The sequence below is a fragment of the Pseudorasbora parva genome, chromosome 2 (genome assembly GCF_024679245.1).
Source record: "Pseudorasbora parva isolate DD20220531a chromosome 2, ASM2467924v1, whole genome shotgun sequence".
Lineage (NCBI taxonomy): Eukaryota > Metazoa > Chordata > Actinopteri > Cypriniformes > Gobionidae > Pseudorasbora > Pseudorasbora parva.
In genome coordinates this window covers 27,772,841-27,789,781 of record NC_090173.1, presented here as the reverse complement: position 1 = coordinate 27,789,781, position 16,941 = coordinate 27,772,841, and the positions used below count along the sequence as shown (strand labels likewise).

At 37.7% G+C, this 16,941-nt stretch overlaps 1 protein-coding gene across 1 annotated transcript in view; it reads left to right on the top strand.

Moving 5' to 3' along the window:
* Positions 1-16,941, top strand: part of clec16a (C-type lectin domain containing 16A) — an 81,915-nt gene that overhangs the window by 56,965 nt on the left and 8,009 nt on the right. Inside the window, exons 20-22 of the mRNA XM_067414608.1 lie at positions 8,447-8,598; positions 9,332-9,536; positions 11,688-11,825. Of these exons, the coding sequence (XP_067270709.1) occupies positions 8,447-8,598; positions 9,332-9,536; positions 11,688-11,825 (495 nt within the window). The remainder of the gene's footprint in view (positions 1-8,446; positions 8,599-9,331; positions 9,537-11,687; positions 11,826-16,941) is intronic.

Sequence of the window (16,941 nt, the reverse complement as noted above, 5' to 3'; positions counted from 1 at the left end):
CAGCGTCATTCGAACGTGTGATTGACCGATCCGCACATTATAAAGAGTGTTCTTTGATTGCTCTCTGTAGTTTAATCATTTAAATAACAGAATTGTTTCATGCTGCTAACAGAAATGACGGGAAGTTGATGGTTTTAGTCACTGGCTTGATTCACTAATGCTTTAAGACGGCCAGCTGCAAGACTTACAGTTTTAAACGATTTACAGGGTATCCGCGGGGTCTTGAAAAGTCTTAAAAGGTGATAAATCAATTTTGGGAAAATTAAGACCCTTATAAAGTATTAAAAAGTCTTATCACGGCTTTATAAAGTCTTAAATTTTGAAAGTATTTTGTTCAAGCTTTGTCAAAAGAGTTTGACTCCAAAAAGTATTTATGAATATATTTCTTTTCATCCCCATAAGTATTAAAAAACAACGGGGCGCTCAGTCTGAGATCGGCTCGGAGCGCGCGCGCCAGGGATGGAAATTAGCACCGCCACCAGCCAAATGCGGCTGATTTTGAGTTGTGGGGGGTAAACTCACTTCACCTACCGAGCTGTTTCACCTCTTTGTAAACTTTGTTCAATGCATGCGAGTGCTGTCGTATGTGCGCATATAACCAGTCGTTTTCTCCGTCATCACTCGCGTGAAGACTCGGTGTGAAACTCGCGCGCGCTGAGAGAAGATCTGACGCTGTGCATCATCCGAGAGCGCGCGCTTGTCACACAGCGCGCAAATATTGAGTTCTCTTTCTAGTCTTGTGCTTAAACGGACAAACTCACACAAGAAGTATGTCAACATGTCCATCTTGATGAGTATCCTAGCAGACATAGTCTGAATATGCCTTAAGTGAACTGTATAGTATGCACAGTCGAGAAAGACGAGCATATCCCTGAATTAGGTCTTAAAGGGGCAGTAGCCTTTACTGCTACCTGAGTGATGTCCTTATATTTAGTTTGACATTAAACAATGCTCTTGATTGAATAGCTTTTGTAAGTTTAATAAGGATTAATCTTTCATTTAAACAGTTAAATATGCAGTTATTTTACATATGATTACTTTATTCAATTTCTACCTTTCTGCAGGCCAGTAGGCATGTCCATTATTATTTAATATACACATGAGTGGGGTTGAGTTAAACATTCTAGTTTGAATTTTATTTTTCAGTTTTCAGCTTTGGTTTCTTCTTTTTTTCGTTTCGGCCAAGAATTGTGATTTCGGTGCATCCCTACTGACAATGTTCTGCTCAATGTTGTCAACACGCTTCAAAGATGCCAGAACGAATAGTTTCATTCTTGGGACTAAAAACCATAAAACTGGAAGCCATAAAAGACCACAAATCTTTGTTAAAATGTCAGTATTTCATTGAGACTTGAGATTAAATAAACTGCTTAAGTATTGTAGAGCTTGTAGTATTAATTTGTTAAAAACAAAAAAAGTGGCTGGTAAAAACATTGAGTGGTAGACTTTGAAAAAAGTTAATTTCCATCCCTGGCGAGCGCTGTCTATGGGTGACGTCATGTATTTTGTGAAATGCGCAGTTAGGTGATGTGTCGCCATACGTTGTAAAACAGATATGCAATATAAACAATACAAATTTGGCCTACGATAGAGATTTTACGTCCACATTCGACTACAACTGTTTATTAAAGGTTTGTTGCCGATTAGAACTTGAAGTGCGATGAGGTCTTAAAATATTTTGAGAAGGTCTTTAAAAAGTCTTAAAAAGGTCTTGAAATTAACTTCAGGATTCCTGCATATACCCTGATTTAGAAAGAAAGTCTGTGTGAACTTGAATGATTAGCTACACATCAGAACTCACTGATCCCAGATCAGGCATTAATGAACACTGTTTCTCACTGTTTGTGGCGGTGCTGTTGAGTCCATATGGTAAAGCCTGTGCTGCTGACATCACGACTGATAAACTGACTCCTTTCTCTACTAATTCTCTGGGCGGGCAAAGCAGGGGAAGGGGCGGTAACCTTTCCTGGTGTGACGTCATAACAGGAGAAGTCAAAATCAGCTCGTCTGAGCTCTCAGTTTCTCAAAGGCAGAGAAAGACAGCCTGAACTCGTTTTATACTGATCAAAATTTCTAGCGACTTGGGGACAACATTCAGGCTAGGGGAACTCATATTAATGTTGAAAACCCTCATAAAATAAAAATTTCAAAAGCCATGGGACTATTTTTAAATAGCGTAAAAATGAATGAATGACGAAGCAATATGTGGCGGCGGTTGTTGATTTTGTGGCGGACAGCCTCCAGTTAGTCTGTGTGGGAAAATGCTTTTTGAATCATTCTCAAATCTTTAGAGTTTATGCGGCTCAAGTACTCTTAATAAAGCAAAAGCAGGACAAACCAAAAACTAGTGTTTGCTTTTTAAAGTCAATTGTCTCTCAAATTAGTATGCTGATAATATAACTTGTAATGAAAAAATATACTTGAAATAAAAAAGCGAAATGGATCATTTTCTCTAGTGGTTTCAAACTTTTGAGCCCCCATCTATAAAGCACTTTGCCACGTAAAAAAAAAAAAAAAAACACCTCTAATTTTCCTATCTGGAAATACTCTTTTACAGCCCCTACTTAACAGTAACCGCTGTTTACAGCTGACATGTCTTGCAACCTCATGATTTGTGATAACACTGGCCTTTTGATGTCCTTTTTAATATGAATCCCGGAATGGCTCATCAGTGAGTGGATGGAACAAGCATCTCGCTCACAAAGGATGAAGGAGATTGTCAGACAGCTAGACAGACAGATCGACCTGACGTGCCACTGATCTGTGTTATTTTTATACTGGCAGGAAATGATTCATGGACACAACACAGTAGAAGCATCACAGTACATTATGTGAACTTGCATGAATTCTTACTGAATATTTTCCACTCATTGCATTTTTTTAATTGTTTTTATTTTTTTTAAGAACACATTATCGGCAACCATGTTTTTGTGTATTTTTGCTCTTCTACCTTCCTTTTTTGCACTCGTATACATAATGATTAATAGACATGACATGTGAAAACTTCCTGATGAAGTTCTCAGAAAAAGATTCACACCTTGAACACTTAGTCACATGGCAGTTTTGTATGTAACACCTCACCCCCACTTTGGGTACGTGCAGAAATCTTTTCTATTAATGGGATTTTGATAAAATATACATGCACATTACATTTTCTCTTGAAATTAAACAGGATGTAACCTGGGCCGCATTAATGCACAGGCTTACCTGGGCTTAAGCCCAGGGCCCTGGGCCCCGGGCTGGGGGAGGGCCCCTATGATGCCGGAAAATATTATAACCGGATTTTATAATATGTTGGCTGTCCCTTTAAAATTACGCTTTATCGCGTTGAATGTACATGCAGGCTTTGCAAGTCTGCTCGAGAAATTTCAGTCAAACCCTCTCACTCAATGAACCCTGCAATCAACAGTCACATTTGGAGTTTAGAGCTCAAAAAATCAAGCCCGACTCTACCGAGCCCCTTATTTTGTCCGGGCCCGGCCCGACACATTAGCTGTAATTATGAGCCTGATTTAAACCCGACCATTTTTCGATACATGGGTGTTCTAAAGAGAAAGATCGAGCCTGTAATGAGCGAAGCAGACCGGTGTGACTCCGCACAATAATCCGCAATAATCATGAACCCTCACCGGTAAAATTATGTTCACTCAAAAGACGTATGTGCAAACGTGTGACACTTCTGTTAGATTCCGAGAGAAGAGGACTCTTGAATATCACGCGAAAATGTGCCGCGCTGTGTATATCACTTCAAATAAAGCACAAAAGAAACTACCAACATGCAAAATCGTAGTATTTCAGTAATCAGTAATCAAAACTGCAAACTATAATAAAACTAAAATATTCTGCCATGTAATAGCAATATAGCCGAAGGCATAAACTGATATGATTTTTTTTAATGCACAAAACATGTGAGCACTGCAGTTATACTGAAATATAGGCGCTTATTTTGCTTTAACTTGTAAAGTAGTCTATACAAACAACAATGGATAATATTTAAATGCATCAAATAAAATGTTGACTTCTGTCCTTATTATATAATTTAAATAGATTCATATTCTTGCATAGGGATTCAATAGAGAACACACTTTTTTTCTTTTACTGAGTTTAATTTTTGACAGAACTGTTGCAATTATTTATTTTGCCAACTAAAGTCTTTACTTTACTAACATTCAGTCTTTACTTTCACAGTTGCAAGGTTTAGAAACAGTCCTTACAGACTAACTCAGAACTGTTGAAGAGTTAATTGATTATATAAAATTTAAAGAAGAATGAATAATTTAGGCTGACTGAGCAGGTTAACCTTTAGCTATAATGTAAGCCCATTGCCTGGAGGTGGGGAATCAAGGAACAAGAAAAAAAATTCCTAATTCACTCAATATTCCATGATCTAATTCACTATACTATCTCAATTACAATTAAGTACAAATTAACTGTATTCATTTGTGTTGTATGCACAAAAACAGTGCAGTATATAATAGTCATACTAATTTTTATGTTGAAATAACAAAGGTTTCTGTGCCACCGCAGAATGGTTGCTGGCCCCTGCCCGGCCACCCCTATAAAAAAAACTGACATTGTGTGACAGCAATGTCTCGTAATATAAAAGTAGTGCGCAAAACAGAAAAACAGCACAAGATAAAGTAGAACGTCAGAACAGTGACGGTGAAGGGGAAAAGGAATCACCACCGTGTATGGGTAGGTTGTGATATACTAGCAGGCTAGCAGCAGTAGCTAGATATGATAGTCTATCAAAATAATTAACTCCTTTTAAACTTAACAACTTAGTTAAGCTCCCAGTAGTTAACTAGCCACCACACTAGAGCTGTGGAATATAATTTTTTTTATGTATGGCAACGTTGATACAAAAGATTCTGCAGCTACATGTAATTAAATAGGCCTTATCATACATAATCCTATAATCTTAAGGACATTTTGAGACACCATGAATATGAACTAAAATGTGTTTTTAACATACTATCTCTGTATTTTAAAAAATATATATATTAAAAGCACATTTTAGTTCCTATTCATGGTGTCTTTAAGTACCTTATGGAAATTCACTTTTGTCACTTATATTTGTGTATTTTATATAATAATAATAATATAATAATAATATATTTTATTTGTAAAGCCCTTTTCATAGTTAAAAACAATCCCAGAGTGCTATATAACAGACCTATAGATTTGGATGTTTTTAAATACCATTTATTCCCATAAAATAAAAGGCTTTGTGATTAAAAAGATTGAATAAAATTGAGAATGATTCAATGACAAATGCATATGCGTCACTTGTTGCCACCTGGTGGGGTAAAAGGGGTGGGACCATGACTTTTAACGATTAATTAAGCAGGTCCAATGGATGAAGGGCCCCTCAAGAAGTAAAAGCCCAGGGGCCCCTTATAGTCTTAATGCGGCCCTGGATGTAACTATCCTGAGTCTATTGATGATTCAGTTTGGGTGGTCGGATTTTATTAACACATATGCAAGTATAGAGTAAGCGATTTGTTTTGCAGGAAACTACAATCATCATGTGCTGTAGTTTTTTTCTTCTTCACATTTTATTCCACTGCACTACTTTTCCATTGCTTTTTAATGTAAAAACACGCTGTTGCGGTCACATCTTAATGCAACATCTCGTTCAAGAGACGGCCTCCTAAACGCAGCTTTCAAGCTAAACGTTTCATCTTGAAATCTTGCATTTTCCCCAAATTCCACTGGCAGCGTGTCATGTTTTTCCCAAGCAAAAACATGTTCTGTGTAAATTGCCCCTTATTATTTTACTTTTATTATATTTCCCATGAAAGATCATGAAAGACCTAAAAATATCATGTTATTTAAAGGCACAATATGTAAGTTTTGGCGCTAGGAGTCGCTTAATCAAAACAAAGATGTAGCTTAATGATGTAGGTGTAGGTAACGCAGTGCTGAAAAATATATATATTTTATAATATATTTTATTGTATAAAATATGTTGTATGTTGGGGAAAGCTCTCTTAAAGGCGTACTTCAGCACTGGGAAGAGAATGTGTATATTAAACTGGGTCATTAATATAGTAGAAATGTGAAATTATTTTTTAATTTGGTGCCTTCTAGCCTGAGAAAAGCCAGAAAATGTATTTTTTGCTTATGTGGATGAAAGACAACAACTCCCTGAATGCTCTTGCTTCTCTGCCCTACGAGGCCACTTCCAAAGCCACCGCTTCTGGTTTAATACTTCACTTGCCCACCATGGCACCACCCCTACTGTTGTTAATTTAGTTCATTTAGAGAACAGACACTACAATTAAAAACTGAACGTGTCTGTTCAATATAATCTGAGTGAGCCGAGCGAGCCAGGAGTCGGATTACATTCATCACAAGAGCGAAGAGCTGAGGTAATCGTGGCCGCAGCATACATTCACTGGTCATGTTCAGTCTGATGCGTTTTCAGTTCATGCCTTTGGAAGCTTAACTTTCATAGGTATTCATTTGAAAAGTTGAAACACTCCGCGGTGTGCTCCGCACCGCTCCATTTTACATGAATGCCCGCAGCTCCCCAAGCCGAGTGCTATGAGTGAGATCCCATCCCCCATGGACGGGGTGAAAACATGGGAAAACAGCTCCTTCTACTGCCTGTAGTCTTTGAATGTCCTTGAGTGGCCCAGTCAAAGACCCAGACCTAAACCCGATTGAACATCTCTGGAGAGATCTGAAAATGGCTGTGCACCAACACTCCCCATCCAACCTGATGGAGCTTTAGAGGTCCTGCAAAGAAGAAAGGGAGGAACTGTCCCAAAATAGTTGTGCCAAGCATTTAGCATCATACTCAAAAAGACTTGAGGCTGCAATTGATGCCAAACGTGCTTCATCAAAGTATTGAGCAACGGCTGTGAATACTTGTGTATATGTGAATTTTTATTTAATTTTTTTATACATTTACAAAAATTTAAAATGAACTTTTCACGTTGTCATTATGGCGTATTGTTTGTAGAATTCTGAGGGAAATAACAAATTTAATCCATTTTTGATTAAGGCTGTAACATAATAAAATGTGGAAAAATGAAAGCGTTTTGAATACTTTCTGTATGCACTTTATTTTAAAGCTTTACGTCTTTATTGTTTCCATGGTTTGTACTGAAAACAAGAGTACGGCGACACTAGGACAAAGTCCTGAATGTATCATTATTATATTTGTTGAATCAAATATATAACAATATCACTTTATAAGTTATAACAATTATCTATTATAACTTTTACTAATCAACATTTTTAGAAGGGTCAATAAATGTACAGAATGTAGTAGATATCATTGTTTTGCTTTAACTTTTGTTAGCTATTCCCTATTGATGTCATTAGTGAGCAAATTCTTTTCTTAAAATTCCTTTTAATGTATTAGTCAAACTGGTTTCCAAATATTTCTGAATGAATTATTAAACTCAATCTGAATCAGAATGTTTTTATTTTTATTTTAATGAACTTACCCGGTTTCTGCCATTTATAAGCATTGAAGTACATTATCTCTGTTCTTTTTCCTATTTTAAAGTAAAACTTTGTTTTGAATCCGCCAATATGACCACATTCAACCACCCATGTAGTGCATCCTGAGTGCCCTTAGGATATGAGATTCCACAGAGCTGGTGTGCATTTGTGGCTTTAAAAATGCAGAAGTACTGTGCCTCATCTGTCTGATTAACAAGTCGTACTGTAACTACATGTGAGAGAGTATTCCTTGGTACAACAGCAAATCATTTTCCCCAGAGGCAACGTAATTCTTTGTCATTACAGTTGGCTACGCTTTAAAAGGAAGTGCTCTTTCAGTTCTGAAGTAATTCCTCAACCCATCAGTGTGACTTCTAAGGAAGTGCAGAGCACAAAAAGAAACTGGTATCAAGTCATAGTACCTCAGTTGTGACGATGCTGTTTCAGTTATTAATAGTTCAGTTGGTCTACCTGAAACCAACTTCAAACATTCATGACCTTCCTCCCTTATTTACCCCTCCCCTTCTTCCCCCGCCTCCTTCTCCGCCCACCCTAGATGCAATATACTGTGTAGGTCATGACTCATTGGAGTGTTTATGAAAATCCCGCATGAGCGCAGTTTGATTTCATGCCAGGTCTCTTTAATATGATTGAATTCACCTGGCACTGGCATTTTCTTAACACTTTGGAATAGGAAATGCATGACTGTAGTTAAAAGTGCAAGTCTTGATGCAAGCAAGATAAATTAAATGGTTGAATTAAATTTGAATGATTAAGTTTCTGAAGCATGTGATCAGAGGCTTCTAATACAATGTGGAATTGTGAGTGTGTTTTGAATGCTTGAAGTGACCACAGTGTTCCCATTTATAGACTGAACTTTGACCTTTATGACTTGTTTTACTGAAGTATGCAAGTTTGTCAAAGGACCCTTGGAATGAACTATCCATTATTCAGCCGTGAATTGTTTTTTGTCCTTTTTACCTTGTAGATAACAGCGACCTTATTGCTTGCATGGTGGTGAGTAAAGATGGGGTTCAAGCTCAGCGCTTTCTGGCTGTAGACGTGTACCAGATGAGTCTTGTGGAACCGGATTCAAAGCGTCTTGGCTGGGGTGTTGTCAAGTTTGCCGGCCTTCTGCAGGTATGCTTCATTGCCACTCCTACACTGCAAACATGATGCTCGAACAAAAAAAATACACTTTCGGCCCTTTTACACAGTCCCCCTCCTCAATCTATATAGCTTGAGTTTAAAAAATATTTGCAAATGTTAATATTCACATGTAATAATAAATAAAATACAGACATTTCTCTGCAAGAAGTTAGTGCAAAGATGTAGTCAACAAATAGTAATAATGTCCGTTTTAAATGTGAATATTAACATTTGCAAATGTTTTAACTCAAGCTATATCATTGAGAAGGGGGTGGGCCCAAAGGTCTGGAGCGACTATAAGGGTTACAATTTACCAAACAACGAGAATAGTTTTTGTGCGCAAAATTTTTTTTAAATAACGACTTTATCCACTAATTTATTGACGTGAACTCGACGCATTTGTCATCATTTACTCCCCCTTAAGTTGTTCCTAGACCGTATGAGTTTCTTCTGCTGAACACAAAAGAAGATATTTGGAAGAATGTTTCTAACAAAGCAAATAGAGCAACCACTGGCTACCATAGTATTTTTTCTACTATGGTAGCCAATGATTGCTCTTTCTGCTTGGTCAATTGTTGTCTGTTGGGGTAGTGTGAACATGAGTAATTTTTTATAAAATTCTAAATCCAACTGCCATCTTGTTTGTTGGTTTTTGTCTGTGCAGTGTGAACTGGCCTTTAGAAAACAAAGTTCCTGCATATTTTAATCATGCAAATTTTCACAGGACATGCAGGTTTCAGGAGTAGAAGACGACAGCAGGGCTCTGAACATCATCATACATAAGCCCACATCTAACCCTCACGCCAAGCCTGTGCCCATCCTGCAGGCTAATTTCATCTTTGCAGACCATATTCGCTGCATCATCGCCAAACAGCGACTAGCCAAGGGCCGCATCCAGGCCAGACGCATGAAAATGCAGAGGATAGCAGGTCAGGACTTGGCTGCTTACTAACTATAAACTACCTTGAAGCAAATGCCATAAACTATGTTTTTATCTTCTGTTTATAAATGATTTTTTCTCAGTCCTCCCAGCTGTTATGCAACATTTGGGTGTTGGAGTGGGGTCATTTGAGTGGAACTTTAGTTATACTTTAACATGCCTGAATAACATTTCAAATGAATAGATTGCAGGTTTATTAAGGTTAATCGCACCGATTCCCAGAGACATGGAATTTCCCTTTATCTTAGATTTTTATTGTAGCTGGAGAAAAAATGTTCAACAAAACGAAAGCCGCTTTTCCACTGTCAGGCCAGGGCTAACAACAGGCTGAACAGGGCCAATAGCCTGTCCTTGAGCATCGTGGCCAAACTCAAGCTGCGTTTACACTGTTGAACCAGTAGCACCACACCACTACCCTAACACGCCTCCCTGTAGCAAACATCACACAACCCCACCATAACACCAGCAAGGGGAATGAAGACTAGCTAGATCGCCAAAAGAACATAGCAGAAGCGTATGTTAGCTCATTACATACAGTCTTTATACTCCAGCATCGATATCTGACCTTTGATTAATGATTTCAAAAAAAGTTATGACAGTAATTTATTATGTCAGTACTGCACCCCTATTGAACTGCTTGCGTTTATTTGTGATCACTGGAATGCGCACAGACACTCCATTAGAGCTTTTAAGGTTGATTTCACACTAACACTTTTTGTGCGCACCTGGGTTTAATTGACTTGTCTTCCGAACTCGAGTGCGCACCCGCGAACTGGGGCTGTCATTTTTTTTTTTTTTTATCTAATTCGAACGAATATCAAATATCAAGCAATGTATTCGAATATATTCGAATATCTACGACAGTGTCATTATACCAACATTATCTTCATACCTTCTTACAAAATAAAAATTTTATTTTTATCTCTCAGAAAAATGTACTTTCCTCTCTTGTCAACATGCTTGGTGCATGTGAGCGCGGCGTGTGCTCTTCAGTGGTGAAGGCGCGCGCTGTGTACGTCATATAAGGACGCACACTCAAAAGTATTCCAGTCAGGTCGTTTACATCGTGAAATGTTTCGTTTGATCGATTCATGAAAAGGTTTATCCCACTCATCTTAAAACGATTACAATTTTATTCAGTTTGGGCATTTTTATTACGATTGAGGTGTTTATATGGAGCATTTTCATTCAGATATTGGACTTTTAAACCAATTCCAGTGCTTTATGTAAACGCACCCGACTGTTAAAAATTGCGGTACATGGCACTTTAAAAACCGGATAGTTTATTTATAGTTTGATTACGGATATTTCACGTCATGTTTGAATGCATATTCAAATATCGAATATAAAGTGACAGCCTTACTGCGAACTGTACCCGAGTCCACTTAAACAAACCTTTTAAGATATGATATGTTTGTCACATTTCTTTAGAAATATTTTTTTTTTTATTCGTTTGTGATCTGGTGATGTTTAAGTTCTGTTTTTCGTCTCACTATACTGCTATTCTTTTAACCAGAGCAATAGAGGAACTAGAGTCATATAAGTTAATGGGAGTTTATGTGATTTAACACTTATGTGGATGCAGAGATACAAATGCACAGGGAAAAGATATATTTTGAAACTAAATAAATACACTATTATAATTATATATGATTTATCTGTGGTCCCTGGTATTTTCATAAGCATAATGTATGTTTATTATGGCAATGTTTTGCATAAGTAGCCTTTAGTGTCACATATGAATGTTTTACTGCCTCATACGGTGATCAGAATCCCCATCGGATCACAAATCGGAAGTTATTTCAGACCCATTCTTGTTTGTTTTGAGCTGAAACTTGTTTTAAATGTCTTAAATGTTGAGATTAGCTGGCCCTCTGCTGAATCGGATAAATTCTGCCTTAATACCCACTCCTCAAGCCCCAGTTGACCCGCTTTAAAACCAAGGTATTCAGTGGGCCAAAAACCCCTTTCCATTGGCCCCAATGATGCCCAGAGGAGGCTCGATCAAGCCCAGGAAGTGACAGTGTGACTGGCCCTGACACGCACTCTTTTGGTCCAATACTGGAAATGTGTCACTTTTTCTTTATTTTGCTCATGTTCTCTTTCTTTCCTCTTTCTTCCACAAATATTCATCCTTAAGCTCTGCTGGACCTTCCTGTTCAGCCTTCCACAGAGGTCCTGGGCTTCAGCCAACCATCTGTTTCATCATCTCTGCCTTTCCGCTTCTATGACCAGTCCAGATGTGGCCCAGCCTTCGCCTCTGTAGATAAAGTTCCAGGTAAATATGTGTACAATAAAAGAGGACATCACATAAGATTAAGAGGCCAGCTGTTATCCACAATTCCATATTTTCGGTGGATTTTAGCAAGATAAGTAAAATTGCATCAGATTGATATTTAATAATTTAACAGCCTCTATTATTTCAAATAAAAGCTGTACTTTTACATTTTTAGCAAGTAAAGAATGCTTGTTACAACTGTTTTTAACATTGATAATAAGAAAAGTTTCTTAAGCACCAAATAGCATATTAAATGCATATTGAAATGATTTCTGGAGGATCCGATTTTTTATTATTTTAAAATGTTTACAAATATAAAGTAAATTTATGAGTTACTTCAACAGCTGTGCTCTGGTGTATATTATTACTGAAGTGAATTAAAAAAAATCTTGTATTTAATTGTAGTTTTTTAGCAAGCTGCTGCATAACTTAAATCTATCAAAAATGCATTCAGATATTCTGTATTTCTGTCATTTTTCTGGTTGACATGGTGGTAGATGAGTTGGGTCTTAATGTGAAATGTATATGTTTTAGGAAAGTGCTCACAACATCAGAAGTTCCTGCTTGTTAAGCTATATTTAATGTTGTGAAACATTCCCCTCTTTTGCATTTTTGTTTCTAAATGCTCACTCTCTTTGTGGAGATTTGCACAGAAATGTAAATCATTTTCTGAAAAATTGCACATCCTAATTTAGTTTTCCCCAGAATTTCTCTAGTGCTTCTCCAAGTTACAGTTCTGTTTTGTATGAGGTTTCTAGGTAACACTTCCTCTCCGCCAGCTGTGATTTTGAGCTGACAGTATACAGCCCTTATTTAGACTTTTGGTTCCAGACCAATTGGTAATTCACAAAGTGATGTGATGACATACATGACATATATAATCGCATGATTTTCTGTGATTAATCGCAGTATGCGCAAAATTCAATAATGAATACAAAAGTGCTGCTAAATGAACAAAAGTGCAATAACATATGATTTGCAAACACTTTAAACAAATAAGGTGCTTTTTACAGCAGTTAAAAGTTAGTAACAGTTACAATATTTCTTGTAAATATCAACTTAAACATTAATTTAATCAAATTAAATTAAATTGGTGGTATACATATTGATTCTGTAGTAATATTCTCATCAGTGTTCTGTCAGCTTTAACATAGGCTGACTGAAATCTGCATATTTGTGATATTCACCCCAGGGTGTTATTGAATTTTATAAAGGCCATTTTTTTAAATCTTGTATCTAAATGTATGCATCATCTTTCAATTCAATTCTTACATTTGATTAATAAATTCTGTTATAATAGTAAAGACACTATAGGCTGTTACCAATCAAATTAAATAATTTAAACTGCAAAAAATACAGCTGCAATAAATAATGTTATAAGATTGATGTTCTAAATAAAACATGCAATCATACTTTTAAAAGTAACCGCCAATAGAAGGCAGCAAGTGATTGTCTTCATGAGCGAGTCATTGAGTCGTTTATTCAAAAGATTCATTCACATCGCTGAATCATTTATTTACAAAACACTGCGCTGAGTGTTGCTTTCTTTTGGAACTATTTTTGTCTGTGAAATCATGGGTGAAATGGAACAAAAAAGTTGTTTGGATCTAAAATGTAAGTAATTTAATATTAATTAGGCTACTTGTTTATTGAACTAGGCTACACCATTCATGCTACACAATTCACGATTGCAAAGTCGACTTGTGTTATGAACAATATCATAAATCATAAATATCAACAACTACAAAAAACTCAGTTTTACCCCAGTATGTTTCTTCTGTGAGTTTATATTGCTGCTCAATTGTTTTGATTTCTCCACAAATGTCTCTCACAAAGAGACAGGCAGCGCGAGCCTCAACGCTCATCAATCGCTGTTTACATTCAATATAATAAAAACAACAAAAAAATCTGAATCGAATTCTCGCGTTTCTGGTTATTTTAACATTTTATTTGTCCCATTTGTCCCAGACAAAAAATGTCAAGCCCTTGGCTTAGGCTACAGACAGCACTGTATTCTCCTGTGACCAATGGTTTGTCTCTATGTGTTTTCAGAGGCAGTGAGCAACGGCCTTACAATATAATAATAAATAACAACATTAATGCGCGATAAAATAATTGTCGGCGCTAATTAAATCAGCACTAGGTAACTTTTCAACCTTCATCATATATTTTTTAAGACTCTTGTGATGATAAATCGACTTACAATAGGTTGAATGACACGTCTGCCATAGCCTGATGGGGTCTGTATCGTTTTTAATCGTACTTTTAAACTTCGGGTTTCGGGTAGTAACCCGAGAACAAAAAGAACTACAAAATTCGACTGCTTTACGGCATATACGTCACTTCCACCAACACCCACACTTCCTTAAATTCGGAGGTGCGAGCCCAACTTTGTTCGTCGGATAATATAGTCATGTCCGAAGCAGCAGAGACAAATAAGAAAGAAAAGGTTTTGTTGGAGGAAAGCAATAAGAGGAAACGAAAAAGTGATGGGATTAAAGGCAGGACGAGGATCAACATTGGACCAGCGTTTGCTCGTTGGCGTGAGCTGAAGGAGGCGTGCCCGACCGATGCTGTCATGCTTGTTACGGTGAGCTACCACTCAAACATTGAATTGAAGTATCATATAGATTCTGTAAAACGGTAACCAATAGACTACTATAATGACGCTGGCTTGTAAACGTGAGCATCGTGATTATTTGGCGTTTGAAAAAAATAAAACCCATGAAATTATATTCATATGACATGCTGAAACATGCCACTGACTGTAACGTTACCTGGGATGAAGACATTTTTCTCATGCGACGCCATGAGGAACTCCTCTTGCAGTGTTCAGGGGAACTGTTAGTGCTGCACCAACCCGCGGGACGCTTTTATGAAGTTATTTGGCCCGCACCGCACCACTGTATATATTTTTACAACCCGCCGCGCACCCGCGACCATTAAATAGACATACGGGTTCCGCGGGTTATGAGAAGACCCGCATCACTAGTTCAGGGCTATCAGGGTTGTCATGTCAACAAATGCACGCGCGATGGCATCCCCTGTTGTAGGATGACAGATCTTACGACAGTAGTTAACCACCTAAACTGTAGGGGGACCCCGAGAGCAAAAGTAGCCAAGTGCGGCTTTAATAAATGCGTTAACGCGATAATAACGCATTAACTTGCCCAGCCCTAGTGTGTGTGTGTGTGTGTGTATGTGTGTACATACTGACTTCAACCAAGAGCAGGGCTATTCAAATCTTGCCCTGGAGGGCCAATGCGCTGCAGAGTTTAGCTCCAAACCTGTTTAAACACACACACCTGTGATTTTCTAATGACCCTGAAGGCATAGGCTGCGGCCGAAAACCTAGGCACCTGATTCGTTGTTGCCTCGCTGCCTTATCAGACAATGACTTGTAAGGCAGCGTTTTGTGCATGATGGCACCTCACGAAACTAATTTCGGACAGACTTCTAAGGCAGTGTAACAGTTTAATGATCTACAGCAAAATAGAGCGAGCTTTGGTGAGAACTAAACACATATTTAATTACTACATTAATAATTTCTCGCTAGATATGACATCAGAGGTGGAAAATATTGGTAAAAAACAAACATTAGCACACAAACCAGTATGGTGATTTTGCTATTTTGGACTGCTGCCTTGAACTTGAGAACGCATTTACCATATGATGCGACCGGTGTGAGATGAGCCTGGTTGTGAGATGTCAGAGGCGCTACAATTCCCGTATGCTTTGCAACTGGTTAACGCTCTGTCAGAGCTCTAGGAGACAGTAAAGAGGCCACTTTTTTCAACCCATTCTCATAAATTCTGCATGTCTAGTGCCCTAGCGTCTTTATTGCTACCTGCAAGTATACTCATAGCAATTATAAGTGTCACAGAGAATTTTCCATTTTATTTAAATGGTATTTACAAAAAGTGATTGACTGTCATAAAATTTAAAAGTAATACAATGATTCCGAATTTAGTTGAATAATAAATATATTTAAATGTAAGTAATGACTTTGATCATTTAAATAAGTTTATTTTTGTTTTAGTTAGTAAAAGTTCTGAATGGCTGGTAACTTGAAAATTGTGTAGCCAAATTTGCTGGTGAGTGAAAAAGTTAATTTGAAATCCCATTTAAATTGGTTGGACAATGAAATTGAAGCACTGGCCAATATAGCGTTGAAGGTTTCACACCTATACATGTGCAGCCTGCTGGCCAGTCTTCACTGAATTTACATTCCATCAATAAAAGCAGAATGCAAAGGTTGGATTAGCAGGCCAAAAGCACAGCTCAGTTCAAAAGAGGACAAATTGTCTTTTCACTGGCTCATCTATAACCAGGACAGCAAGTCTTTGTAGTCTATGGAGAGCTATAGTATTCAGGTTAATGCGTACCACCATGTAGGGCGAACCATATCCAACAGGATTAACTGTCAACGCTGTCTAAAAGGGATGTCCAGTTAATAACCCAGATTGTATCCAAAAAACATAAAACCACTGCTGCCCAACTAACTGTAGATTTTCCAGTTTCTCCAGATCTAAATGTTTTTAAGCCATTTATTTTGAAAGGAGCAAGTCAGAAAATGTTTTTCTCCACCAGCATCACATAGTTACCTGGCTACTGTACTGTACTGTACTGTACTGTTCTTTTCTGTTCTGTAGTATCTGGCACCAAGATGTACTGTAGGTTGCCAGCTGGATCGGACTTGTTTGTTCAGCACATCCCACAGATTCTTGATTGGATTGAGATTTGGTTAATTTGGAGGCAAAGGTGTTGTGCTCTTTAAACCATTCCTGAACAATTGTTTCAGGGTACATTGTCCTGCAGAAAGAGGCCACAGCCACTAGGAAATAGCATTTCCTTGAAAGGGTGTACATGGTCTGCAACAATGCTTAGGTAGGTGGTATGTGTCAAAGTAACATCCACATGGATAGCAGGATGCAAGTTTTCCCAGCAGAAAATTGTCCAACACATCACACTGCCAACGTGCATCCTGTTGCCATGTGTTCCCTTGGCACGAACCTAGCCATCCACGTGATTCTTCCCTGAAGAAAATGTGATTAATCAGACCAGGCCAACTTCTTCCTTTGCTCCGTGGGCCAGTTCTGATGCTCACATCAGTGCA